Source organism: Calypte anna, chromosome 18 (genome assembly GCF_003957555.1).
Source record: "Calypte anna isolate BGI_N300 chromosome 18, bCalAnn1_v1.p, whole genome shotgun sequence".
In the NCBI taxonomy this organism is placed as follows: domain Eukaryota; kingdom Metazoa; phylum Chordata; class Aves; order Apodiformes; family Trochilidae; genus Calypte; species Calypte anna.
The window spans coordinates 8,707,331-8,720,303 of NC_044263.1; the positions used below are offsets into that span (position 1 = coordinate 8,707,331).

At 37.6% G+C, this 12,973-nt stretch overlaps 1 protein-coding gene across 1 annotated transcript in view; it reads left to right on the forward strand.

The window, feature by feature from the left end:
• The window catches only part of TBCD (tubulin folding cofactor D), a 106,523-nt gene that overhangs the window by 73,622 nt on the left and 19,928 nt on the right, over positions 1-12,973 (forward strand). The window contains exons 24-30 of the mRNA XM_030461670.1: positions 2,417-2,448; positions 4,575-4,637; positions 5,065-5,141; positions 5,299-5,380; positions 7,805-7,923; positions 8,280-8,371; positions 8,982-9,122. Of these exons, the coding sequence (XP_030317530.1) occupies positions 2,417-2,448; positions 4,575-4,637; positions 5,065-5,141; positions 5,299-5,380; positions 7,805-7,923; positions 8,280-8,371; positions 8,982-9,122 (606 nt within the window). The remainder of the gene's footprint in view (positions 1-2,416; positions 2,449-4,574; positions 4,638-5,064; positions 5,142-5,298; positions 5,381-7,804; positions 7,924-8,279; positions 8,372-8,981; positions 9,123-12,973) is intronic.

Consider the following 12,973-nt stretch of genomic DNA (forward strand, 5'->3'; position numbering starts at 1 on the left):
AACACTGCTGTCGTTGGTACTGATTCAGGCCTACATAATTTGAAAATAGACACCAGCATTCTTAATTCAGTAATCTTTAATTCATTGGTTCTACAAGGGTTTATACATTTTTATTATTTTTTTCACAAATAAATTGTGATTCATCCTAAGATGCTTCTTAGGAGAGAAACTTGCTGTGGAGCTGCACATAGGAAAGAACGGAATGAACCTGGGCACTGCATCAGTCAGTTTACAAATTGAATTAATAATTAAGCCTTGAAACAGGTATATCTAATAATGTGATGCAACTTGTGGATGTGTCTTTGGAACAAAAAAGAGAGAATACTGACTGTACAGCAGAATTCAGAATGTCTGAATTAGGTAGATCTGTATCTTTTTAATTTAGCAAAATACTTCAGAGTGAGATAAAGCAAACAGAAAGATGCACATCGTGTTTGACAAACTAAACAACTGACTGAGGAAAGATCTAGGATTATGATAGAATTCTCAGTTTGTAAAATTGAAATATGTTTGAGCTGTGGAAAGGGGAAAAAAATTAGATTCATTGGTGCACATACTGTGGTGTCCAGGCAAGAAATAACTTGAAAAGATGCAGGGAACAGTGCAGGGGATGGCAGTGCCTTCAAAGAGAGATTTGATTATAGTTTCTCCATTACATGGAAATCTTGCTATGCAAAACACTGCCACCATTCTTCATTCTTGCACAGGGACAGCAGTCCTCAGTGAAACTCTGAAATTAAATTGAGTTGATGTGATGCCAGAGGAAGGGATAGCTGTCAAGTTATTAACATAGAAGTAGCTTTAAGTGGCCTGACTTCCTTATTGGCAGTGTGAAGAAGTGAAGAGCAGCCTTTATGACTCAGTTCTTGCTTTGTAGTTTGAACAGAAGTCTATATCTGAATCCTTGCATCAGCAGACTCTGTTGCACACCAAACAAATTTACTAGATCATTACTTTATGCTCATTTGCAGTAATAGAACAGACAAAAAGCGAGGAATGGGTGAGGACAAAATAAAGGGAAAAGAAATACTGAAGAGGAAGCAAGACTTGTCTCATCATTCTTCTATTTTTGCTACAGTCTCAACTCCTTGCATCATTTCTTTGTTTTCTAATTTGAATTTTTTAGAAGCTCTAAAGCAGACAATGTGGCAGAGAGATGGGGTAGATAGTACAAAGACCTTATCAGCATAGGGATGTGGAATCTGTGCTTGCGTCTGATGATGTTAAGTTGAGCTGTGGATAATTACATTGACCTTAATATATTGATTGTTGAAAGCAAAAGCTTTCCAATTAGAGGAAGTGCTGATCTATGGCAAATGAGAATATTGTGGAGTTGGCACCTCTGTGTTACCTGAAAAAACAATTAAAATGTTGAGCGGTCAGAAACCCAGTGCATGTTGCAGAAGGCACCTACTTGTATGGAATGGAAAAACTTGTTTAAAATGTTGAGGCTTTTGAAGCTCATATAAAAGGATAGATTGGAGAACAAAGTTCTAAGAGTTGTTAGGGTTGCTAGGTTTGCCTTCGGAGCACAGCTACTAATTTTATTGTGGGGAGGGAGGAGGAGAGGAGGGAAGAAAAGGTTCAAAAAAAACCCAAACGTAAGCAAATAAACAAAAAAAGCCTTTGTTGTTCCTCCCCCTTGCTATGAGTTTCTGCCAGAGCATGGCCATACAAACAGGTGATTAAGGGTTTGGCACACCTCAGGGAGGAAATATTCCAGCAGAAGTGAATGGAAACAAGGATGAGGAGCTGAGGGAGGAAAGATCCAAAGGAAGGGCAGGGGTCAAAGGTTCAGAAAATGGAAAAATTAAGCCACTGAGCAGAGCACCCCAAGCAGTTGTCACAGTACCTTGGGGATATCCATGGAACAGCAGACATTGCTTGGCAGGGGGAGGAGATGTCTCTGCCCAGAGATCTGAGAGGCTGAAAAATGGAAGCAGGCTCTGCCATTACCAGGAGGCTCCTACCTCTCCCTGCTTTCTGCCCAGGCCAGACTTTCTCCTTCCCAGTGTTGTCTGTGGCCAGGCTGAAGTTCAGGCAGAATAGCTGGGCTGGATAATGCTGAGGTCTGAGCTGGTGAGACCATCTGTGTGTAACACACACTTAGTTCAGGAGAGTCTGAAGCATCTTGAGCCTTGGTTTCTCACCCTTTTCCAATGTGTTGGAAGTTAAAAAGACTGGGACCATGTTTTTCCAAGACAAGTTAAATATTCAGGAAGGCTTCCTGTAACTTGTGCTGAGGTCAATATAACAGTTGGTTTTAAAAAAAGTGTTCTAGAGTTGGTTAAATACAAAACTGTAGGTATATTTTGATCTGCTTAGATTCTGAAATGCTTTTTAAATCTTCTTTCTAGGCAGTGCACTCGTACTGCTTGTGGTACGTTGTTCTCTGAAGGCTGTTTTTGCTTTGCAGGGGTTTAGGTGGTGAACTGATGAGACCAGCAGGTAAGTGTCACAGCTGTGGTGTGAAAGCAGAAAATATGTAGTAAGGATTTCTTATGTTCACTTTTTACCTCTTTTATTTTGCATAACTTGTGTTAAGTGCTTATAGTATGAGCAATAACCTAAAACCCACCAACTCTGAAAGGCTATCAGAAGACAGGTACACCAGAACATTGGCTGCCAGCACAATTGTGAAAAACTCTGTTTTTGCAGGAGTTGGAGATAGTTTTTCACACATTGTATCTTTTCTTTGCTGCACACATTGAAAATTTTTCAGGCTTGAATTGGCTTCTTTCATTGGTTTACTTAGATTCCTCTCCAAAATACATATGACCAGTGCAGTAAGATGCTATCATGTAACTAATGATTTTATCATAATATGTCTGTGCGCTAAGGTGAAGAATAAAGACTACATAAACAACAGTGGAGAGGGAGATTTTACAGGAAGGATGATGGTTTGTTCACATGAGTCATGAAGATCAGTGTATACAGAACCACTCTCAAAAGGAAGGGCATTGCAGTCACAAATGTCCATCTGGGTAGCCTGGGTGGATAAGGAAAGGATGGCAGCTTGAGTTTCCTGCTCATGGGTTGAATGAAGGAAGTGTTCCTAGCAGATTGCAGCTTTGAAGATCTGAAGCCATCCAAACATAGTGGGGAAAGGAGTTTCAGTACCAAGGTGCAGGGTGATCACATAGAAGGGTTTGAGGGGGCAAGGAGATGGCTGCAGTCCTGAATGAGTTTACAGACTTTGTGGCATGGCGGTGTAAGGTGAAGGAATATGGAGTTTTTGGTAATATACTTTATCTTTTAAGCAGCTGAGTAATTCAGACTTTTTGAGACGTACAAATGACACTATTTTGGCATGATACAACTGTGTAGGTGGAATAAGAGAAGAATTGAGAATGTTCCACAAATTGCCTGCATGTCTAATGAAGACGATGCTCTCAACCACAATAGACTATAAAAGAAATGTAGAGAACTAAGGAGGAAGCCTCAGAGACTTGGGTTTAGTCACATTGTACTTATTAACCTTGTCTGTGAATAAATATTAGAACAAAGAAGCTGGCAAACAATGTTGAATTAAATTTGAGTGAGATTATGATATTACCATAGTGAGGACTGAATCCAGGAGTAGATTCGGAGTCCAGTAAGTTGATTATAAGGAAGATGATGAGCTACTGTCTGTTGGAGTAAGATTCAAAGATTAAGTACGGGAGAAGAGGAAAAGAAAAAGGTCATGTTATCTAGTAGCTTGTTCTGTCCTCTTCCTCCTTTCCATGAACCCTCTGCAGACTCTAAAGCAGTCAGGTAGGTAGTGTGGATGTATTCCAATCTGTTTTACTTGAACAGATTGCCAGGGTGTTAAAGATAACATATTCCCCAAGTGCTGAGTTTTCATTTAAGCAATGCAGTCCATCTATTGTATAGTGTAAGTCTGCAGTGTTTACTGTGTTACTCCCTAGTCCTCAAGAAGCCTTGAAACACTAAAAAATACTATTCTGAAAGTGGGTTTTTATAAGCTTAGAACTCATTTAAGTTCATAGATTTAAAATAGTTAGGACTTGATAATTAAAATGACATTTTTTTCATGTTCTAAATATCAAAGGAAATAGAACTGCCTCCAGTTTCATAGCTCTGAGCTCTGTGCAGTGAACAGGTGCCACTTCTGAGTCCAAACAACTGCTAGTAAGATGTAGGAAAACCTTTCATATATATTTGAATAGTTATTTAGTGACTGTAGGATTATTCTTGCCCAAACTGGTTTACTCACAACACCACCAGACAGAGATTTACGGACTGGTGTAGTACCAGAATGGTGTCCAGTATGCACAGATGCAGAAAATAGCAGAGGGAAAACCATGGTACCAAACAAGGGATTTACCCAAATGACAGGGACTATTCCTGTCACTTACTGTCAGTTACTGCATAGTAGCTTTTTTTGTGTATAGAAGGCTCACAAGTATGATTTCCGTATAGCTTCTAATTTCACGTATTTTTTTCTTCTATTTGCAAATTTTCTTAAATTTAAAATCGATTCTAATGTTATGTGATGTGGTCGTGTCTTCAAAACTGCTGCTATTTCTTGACTTTTTTATATTTATCCAGTTATATTTATATTTTTGCAGTGTGCTCTTTAATTGAAAAGTTGTCACTATCAAAAATGCCATTTAAAGGAGATCCAATAATAGGTATGTCATTTTAAGTAACTTTTCATTATCTTAGTTATTCATTAATATAAAGTATTAATGAGTCATATTTTTCAAAGTAAGATCAGCAAGGTTGGGTCACCTAACAAATAAAAAAACCCTCAAACAACAAAAAGACACAAATACTGAAACAGATGGTGATGTTATTTGAAGATTTGTTTTGTACTTGCTGCTAGTATTTTGTTTTCCTGCCAAATCTTCAGCATTACTGAACACAGTGTTTGCACTATGTACATTGCAAACCAAACCAGAATGGCTGTCACTGAGAATCACAACCTTGTTTATTTTGGAAAACCAAGGAAGTATGTCAGTATTTATAATTGGTGATCTTTGTGAAAAATAAAACAGAGAATGTTAAAGTTCTGAAAGAAATAAAAATTAATACCAGTTATGTTCCCTATTATTTCAGGTGGCTGGCAGTGGTTAATTAATGACACTCTAAGAAGTCTCACTCTTGTTTCAAGCAGTGCACGACAGCATATAAAGGTACAATAGTTGCTCCTCCTTCATGTTTTGTCTTTTTTTCTTATGTAGGTTTTCTATTTCTACTCTCTTTTTCCTTAACCTTTTAATTCTCAGCACAAATATCTTGATATACTTACTGAAGTCATACTTTAAGTTCACAGTTTTGTTTTTGTTACAGGAGTCTGCAGTCTCTGCACTTGCTGCCCTGTGTAGTGAATATTACATCAATGAAAAGGGAGAAGCTGATCCAGCTCTGCAGGGTAATGACTCATGTTTGCAGTAAAGGCAGAAAATATTGGGCTGGACCTAACTTGCATTTGGGAGGTGTTGGATAGAATGAGGAGGAGCACAACTAATTTTAAGGGACCCTAAAATGCTTCAGGAAATAATGATAAAACCAAAAGAGGATCTAGGAAAGATCTTGGGGATTTTGCTTGTTTTAGACTGGAGGTGAATCCAATGTACCATAATAGTGAACAAGCTTTCTTTTATGTTCCATTCTGTGCAACAGAGCAGCACAAAATGTGTGTTTGTGGAAACACTCAGTTTTAGTGGAGATGTTTTCACGTATTTTGATGAGCCTTTTCTACACACAGTGACACAAGTGCCATTACACATGCAAACGTCTTTAAAAGTAAAAAAGAAACAAATGTGTCTTTTCATCTCTGTTCTGTTCAAAACTATAGATTTCATGACATTAAAATCTGTATGTTGTGGGACAGAAATACACTACTGAAAATTCTCACAATGTATGTGTGCAAGCTATACTGCAGAAAAGGACTAAGATAAATAATTTAAAGCAGGTCTAAACATGATTAAGAGGATTAGACAAAAAAAAAAAAAACAAAAAAAAAAGAAGTTAAAATTTAACCAGTGTTTCCCTATGGCTTTGACAGATTAAGATGAAAATGCAAATCAAAGATACTGTAGTGATTCAGCATTCTGAATATGTTCCTAAGACTGCAGTTTTACTGGATTGCTTCTTTTTCCTCTTTTTGTTTGGTTTGGTTTGGTTTTCTGTCATAAGGTGTTCTGGTTTTGTTTTGATGACTCTTTTAATAGTATTTCAGGATGGGTTATGTTGAGTTAATATTGTAGACGCTTCATAGACCATGTTGTTTCTGAAGCTCAAGACTCTTAGAAGAGTATTAACATTTGCATTAGCCTCAGTAGCATAATTACAGTAGTTTTAAGTAAAGAGGTGCTCATTGGCTCGTTGTCATGTCTTAATTTTGTCATTTGGCTAAAATGTCAATCTTAAATGTCCATCAGTCAAAGGGGGAAGACTGTCATAGTCTTACTGCCTAACATCATCTTGCTAAGTGAGCATTGCATCTTCCTATGGCCTCAAGACTGTTACACTCCAGTGGTTTGGAAATTTTAAATAATAGATGTGCTCATATGGAGGAATTGCTAACCTCTGGACAGAGAACTAGCTCTGATGTGAGGAACTAGTTTAGGCCTGCTGATTGCATAGGGGGAAAAGAAAGTCAGTCATGACTTATGGTTAGTGTGTAGTTTCTTATGGTAACAGTTCTTTCTTCCTCTAGCAAGTATTGCTCAATCATTTACATCTTGGATGACAGTAAGAAATGGCACAATTATGTAATCTTCCTTGGATCTCTGAGTCTTTTATTTCAGGATTAAAATTTCATATTCAATACAGCAATTAATAAGACCACCTTTCTCCTTTTTGGTCCAGAATTGTGTTTATTACAGCTATCTTGGTGGTTTTTAGAAGCTTTGCTGGAGTAGCTTGTTTTTTCCTGCATTTTACAGTACAGTTTAATATAGTAGCTGAAAAATCTGATAAAAGAAGGTATGATCTGTCAAGTCTGTGATAAAGACTACAGTAGAAATATGTAGATGATTCCTGATTTTTTTTCCTTCATACATCCTAATTTTTATCTTCATATCACTTTATTGTTGAGCCTTGTTTTTCAAGAATAATTCAATTTATTCTTTTTCTTTTTTTTTTACTGCTACTGTTGTAGAGCCATTTTTTCCTGTTTTGTCATGTAGCAGTGCATACAATCTAAGCACCCCACCCTTTCTGCAAGGTGATTGCTTCTTTTTGAGTTTTTTTCTGTAAAAAGCCCAGGTTTATATTTGTTTCTGTTTAAACAGTGACATGAAATTGTCTCAGTGCTTAAGTCTGATCTGTGTGTGTTTTTAAACACTGAGTCCAATTAAGATTTTTCTGTGGGAGAACTGCCAAATCACTGACCTTCACAAATCCAGAGACATCTCTTTCCTGATGCACAGTACATATCTGATGATAAGAAATTATAACCTGTAAAAAGAGGAGAACTTCTTACTCTGTGGTTGCATAGAAATCAATGCTTATCCTTTGGATATTTTTTCAAAATTATAACTTCTTAAAATTGATAACTTGGTGTTTTCTTTCTCTGACTGACTAGGAGTAGTCTGTCTGAAAATCTGTATTTAAAAAATAAGAATTCATTCATGCAACAGCGAACATCTTAAAAGTTTTGTCTTTTTCCTGCAGGAAATTAAAGGTAATTCCATATTTTAATTTAATGAATAGTACAGTTTTCCAGATGCTCTGTTGGGCTTTTTTTTTCCTGTTTTTTTAATTTGTTAGCCAAATATGTTATGGTAATGATGTGGTAGCTGCTTTTTACTCTGCTTTCTAGATAAGCTTTTTTTCTCTCTTTTTCTAGATCAGCTGGTGACACAGTATGTCTCAGAACTACAGAACACAGAGGAAATGATTCGTTGTGGCTTTTCACGAGCTCTTGGGGCCCTTCCAAGATTTCTGCTAAAGGGCAGGTTCCAACAGGTGAGCAAATAAATCATTGTAATCATTGAATGAAACCTATGATGATCAAATAAATAATAATGATCATAATTAAAGGCCTTACGTGAAAAGTGTTTGTATTCTAATGTACAGTAACTCCACAAAATCATCATGAGTTTAGCTTGTCATAGGTGGTGATAAGTGAAATTTGGCCCTGCTAAGGTAGTGGTGTTAATGGAAAAGGCAGAGACTGAATTAGCCCTTTGGTAAGAAACCAAACACTGTTGCTTTCTTGGTTCTCTTATGTAATTGAGCTCATTTTAATATGATCTCTAAATTTAACATTTATCCTAAATGCTGCATTGGATTTTAATAACTCAAATTTTGTGTTTTTTCAGGTTTTGGAAGGCTTGAAAAAAGTTACCTTAGTTTCCCCTGCAAACGTGAGCTTTGCAGAATCCAGAAGAGATGCCCTGATAGCCATTGCAAAGTATGTTTAGCATTTCTTTTATTTTTGGCTAATTTTAATTCTTTTTATGGAAGCTTTCTGCTGTTCATTCTTCTTTTAGCATGGCTCTTAAAATGAGTTACAGTATAACATAATTATTTAAGTGGAGAACTTAGGCACCTCTGTTACTCAGTGTATCTTTGATTCAGAGAATGATCACTCCATCACACAGATGGAGTACAACTCTGGTGTTGTGGGGTTTTAATCAACAATTTAAAAAAGGATGTTAAAGTAAAATTCAATTCACATTTTATTAGTCCTTTGCTCTGCTTGCTCACTTCATTTGAAGGGGAGTTCAGAAACTGAACAGGTACTTGGGCCTTTATGTAGTATTACAGACATAATCTGCTCATCTGTTGAGTTTTTAGCTCTGCCAGTGTTCCTTTGAACCTAAACACTTATCAGAAATCCTTATGTCAGATGCAACACAGCAGACTGAGAAATATTCTTCATACTTCTTGCACTGGATGTTACATATGTTTTAAATACTGTATGTCCAGGAATTTTTATTGAGCAGCTGTATTGTGCTATGGTTTTAATGTTTCTCTTTACCAATGTTAAAGTTTTTCCCCTCATTTTTCTATTTTCAAAGGGTTTGCCAGACAGTGGGTGTAAAGGGAGAAGGATCCCAGGAAGAATATGTCTGCAAAGATAATGTCACTCAGATTTATGCTACACTACTTGGTGGGATGACTGATTACACCACAGACAGCAGGGGAGATGTTGGAGGATGGTAAGATGTCTTACACAGAGATGTAAACTTAGCTGTTGTGTTTAATGTTTAGTTAAAAAAAAAGACTGTCTTTGCAAAATCTGTTAGAAATTGATAGCTTTAAGCTGTAGTTGTAAAAAGTACAGAGATTTAAAACATTGCTTCTATTTATTTGGAATAACACATTGGCTCCTACTTAGGGAACTCTCTTGTATATTCGTGTTGTGGGGATTTTTTGCCAGAAGAGGGAGCAGTTGCATAACATGTTAGAGACAGATTTTCAAGGCCAGTAACTTGGATAAAAACTTGAATTGTCCCGTGACAATTACTGACTCTCTTGTAAGTTTAATGTTTTGATGATAGCAGCTATGAGATAGATAGAATAATTCAGTCTGTAGGAATGTATCTACTATTTTGAAGTCTATAGAATTGGTATAAGTCTGTAGCAGTCATATTTTTGACATTCTTCAGTCTTTGCAGTTCCCTTATATACTGAATTGTCTTTATATGTTGAGATTGCATTCATTTGAATGATTTGTGTGCCTTCTTTAACAGTGACCTGAAAAGGCAATTTCTAAATTAACAAAGCAAAGCTCTGTAAAGGCTTATGTCTGTGTTGAGTTTATGAGGAAGTTGTAATTGGAGGTGTAACATCACCTGTTGGTTGAAAGCTCCTTCTATCTTTGAATGTGGTAGACAGAGCAACAGTGAAGATTTCATATGAAAATATTTTATAGGAACATCATTTCCGTTTAGTTTAATTGAGTGACATCTGCTATACTGTAACTGGCAACTGAGACTCCAGAGGTGAGGAGGAGTAGAGCACTTCTGAAATGATCTCCAAACTATTTCTGTTGTGCCTGTAGCAAAGCTGGCAGAGCTGGCAGATGATGGTTGCTCCCTGTGATGGTAATTGCTGACTTGGGAAGGCTAAAATGGGCAAAATGTTAGGTGTACCTTGCAGGGGAGGGTGTGCACTCCTCCTTGCTTCTTTCTATGGCCAAAACAGTCTTGGTAACTTCCTTGCTTCCTCCTCCCAGTTGCAAGCAAACCAGTCCAGTTCTGGAGCCTTGGATGTGCTTAGCTTCAGCAGCCATGCATAGCATGCTGATCCCTCTTTGAATCAGGCAGAATAATACATGATGACAAGTCTGTATTGTTGGAGTTTGGGAACTCCTTGTTTAGGCTCAGGTTTCTGGATATAGCTGTTTCAGCATTCTATCCTTCTCACTCTTTAGTGTTTATTCTATTTCCTAGCCCCAGGTGTGCTTTGAAAAAGAAAAAAAGTTAATTTTAGTGGTATTCTCCCCTTTAGGTTGCTTATTAGATAACTTGAACACAGGGGCAGGTGCTGTAAGGTACTTTTGTAATTACCATGAGTAATGGGAGCAACTGAAATACATCCCATAACCAACTATTGTTGTAGGTAGGAAGAAAAGCTGTGATTGTGCTTTTTTGTTGCAACATCTATCTGTCCTGCTAGAGTTTTTCATTGCCAGCAGTCACTGGGTGATTTATATTGCTGTCAAACTTTAATGCTTGTGCTCTACTGAGTCATTGGCAGTCACTGAGATATCATCACTTCCAGTGTGAGTGGCAATTGATATTTGTAACTACTCTGTCTTTGCACAGAAGTGTAAGTTCAGCACAAAGTAGAAGAAAGATCTTTTGCACCATGTTATTATTGGACACTTTTTGAATTGACTGTCCTTATTCCTTTAGGCTACTTCACTACACTACACAGACTTGTTGGAAAAGTACACAAGGCAAATAATCCACAGCCTCAGTTAATATTGGTGTGTTTGTATTTTTCATATTTTATATAAATATGCCCAGCTCCTTAGCTTTTAGTACTGGTGGCTAAGATTGTCATGTGGCAGGGAAATAATAACACAGGGCAAGAAATGAGAGAAAAGTAGGCATGCTTGACATCTCCAACTTGGAATAAACAAGAATGCAAACTAATCAGGATCAAGATCAGGTCATTGCAGCTTGCACAAGGAAAGAAGCTTGACTTTCCTTCTGCTCCTTCCTCAGCCATCAAACAAGCAAGTGGGGAGGTGACTTCTCTTACTCAGAAAATGTAGTAACACAAGATTGACACAGGTGTAACTGAAAGAAAACAAGAACAACCATCCATGGTGGGGAGTCAGAGAAAGGGAAGAGAAACTGAGCTTTTTTCATTTCAAAATTAGCTGAGATACTGAAGTAGATAAGAACCTGGATAAATATAATTAGGTGTTTAACTTAAATCCACATCTGACAGCTTTCACACAAGTTCCCCGTACCTATTATTTATCCTTCTCTCTCTGTCTTAATTTAAAGCCAAAACTCTACAAAATGGTAATTTTCAAAGGAATCCCGAGGACATTAAGTTCCCAGCATCCATTAAAATTCAAATGTGCTTTTAGCACCAGAATCTTTTAAAGCTTCCTTGGAACTGCCAGCCAAAATCAAATCAAGAAACATGGGAATTAAAGGGGGTTGGGGAACCTATCTTGTAGCAAACAGTTGGCTTCTAAATACTTCTGTGGCCTCCCAAATGTTTTCTCATTCTGTTTCTGTTATACCACTGACTGAGATGGAAAGATATAAGGAGAATTGCCACTTCTTTGGAGATCATTTTTCTTTGTTGTGTAATTTTTGTCTTTCTTTAGTGGAATCGTGGGAAAGTTTAACTGAATTTGCGTTCCATATGCAAACTTTGTTTCTTTTGACAGATTGTTTGCTGGGACTTGTCCAATCTGTCTGCAGGTGTTAGACATTAGTATCTAATTGTCAGATAATACATGAAAAAAGTAGGAAAGCATCTTTTGATGAAAGACTGCCAAACTTGTATTAAATTACTTAGGAAAAAATGATGTAATTTACCTTTTTTACCATTATAACAAATGTCCCAACCAATCTTAGATTCCATAGGCAACTATTTCAGCTTATTTTGGAAATTATACACAGGAGTATAGCTTTTCATAGAATCATAGAATCCTAGGGGTTGGAAGGGACCTCGAAAGATCATCTAGTCCAACCCCCCCTGCCAGAGCAGGGCCACCTAGAGTACATCACATAGGAACGTGTCCAGGCAGGTTTTGAATGTCTCCAGTGAAGGAGACTCCACGACCCCCCTGGGCAGCCTGTTCCAGGGCTCTGTCACCCTTACAGTAAAAAAATTTTTCCGGATATTCAACTTGAACCTCCTATGCTCCAATTTACACCCATTACCCCTTGTCCTATCACTGGTCACCACTGAGAAGAGCCTAACTCCATCTCCCTGACACTCACCCCTTACATATTTGAAAACATTGATGAGGTCACCCCTCAGTCTCCTTTTCTCCAAACTAAAGAGACCCAGCTCCCTCAGCCTTTCCTCATAAGGGAGATGTTCCACTCCCTTAATCATCTTAGTAGCTCTGCGCTGGACTCTTTCAAGCACTTCCCTGTCCTTCTTGAACTGAGGGGCCCAGAACTGGACACAATACTCCAGGTGTGGCCTCACCAATGCAGAATAGAGGGGGAGGAGAACCTCTCTTGACCTACTAACCACACCCTTTCTAATGCACCCCAGGATGCCATTGGCCTTCTTGGCCACAAGGGCACATTGCTGGCTCATGGTCATCTTCATCTTTCAAAGTAAGCAAGTACCTTTTCAAAGATTTATATATAATTTTTTTTTTAATTATTACTGAGAAAGGGTGACATTACAGTGAGTGACTAATGTGATGAATGTGTTGGTTCTGCTCTTCTGCAGTCTCATGCACTCAGATCTGCTATGATGCTGCCCATGTCTTAAAAAAAAAGTACTTCTAACAACTTGTGTATTGACATGCTATCTGGTTTCCAACAAGTGCTCTGATTTTGGTTGTTGATTGAAGTCA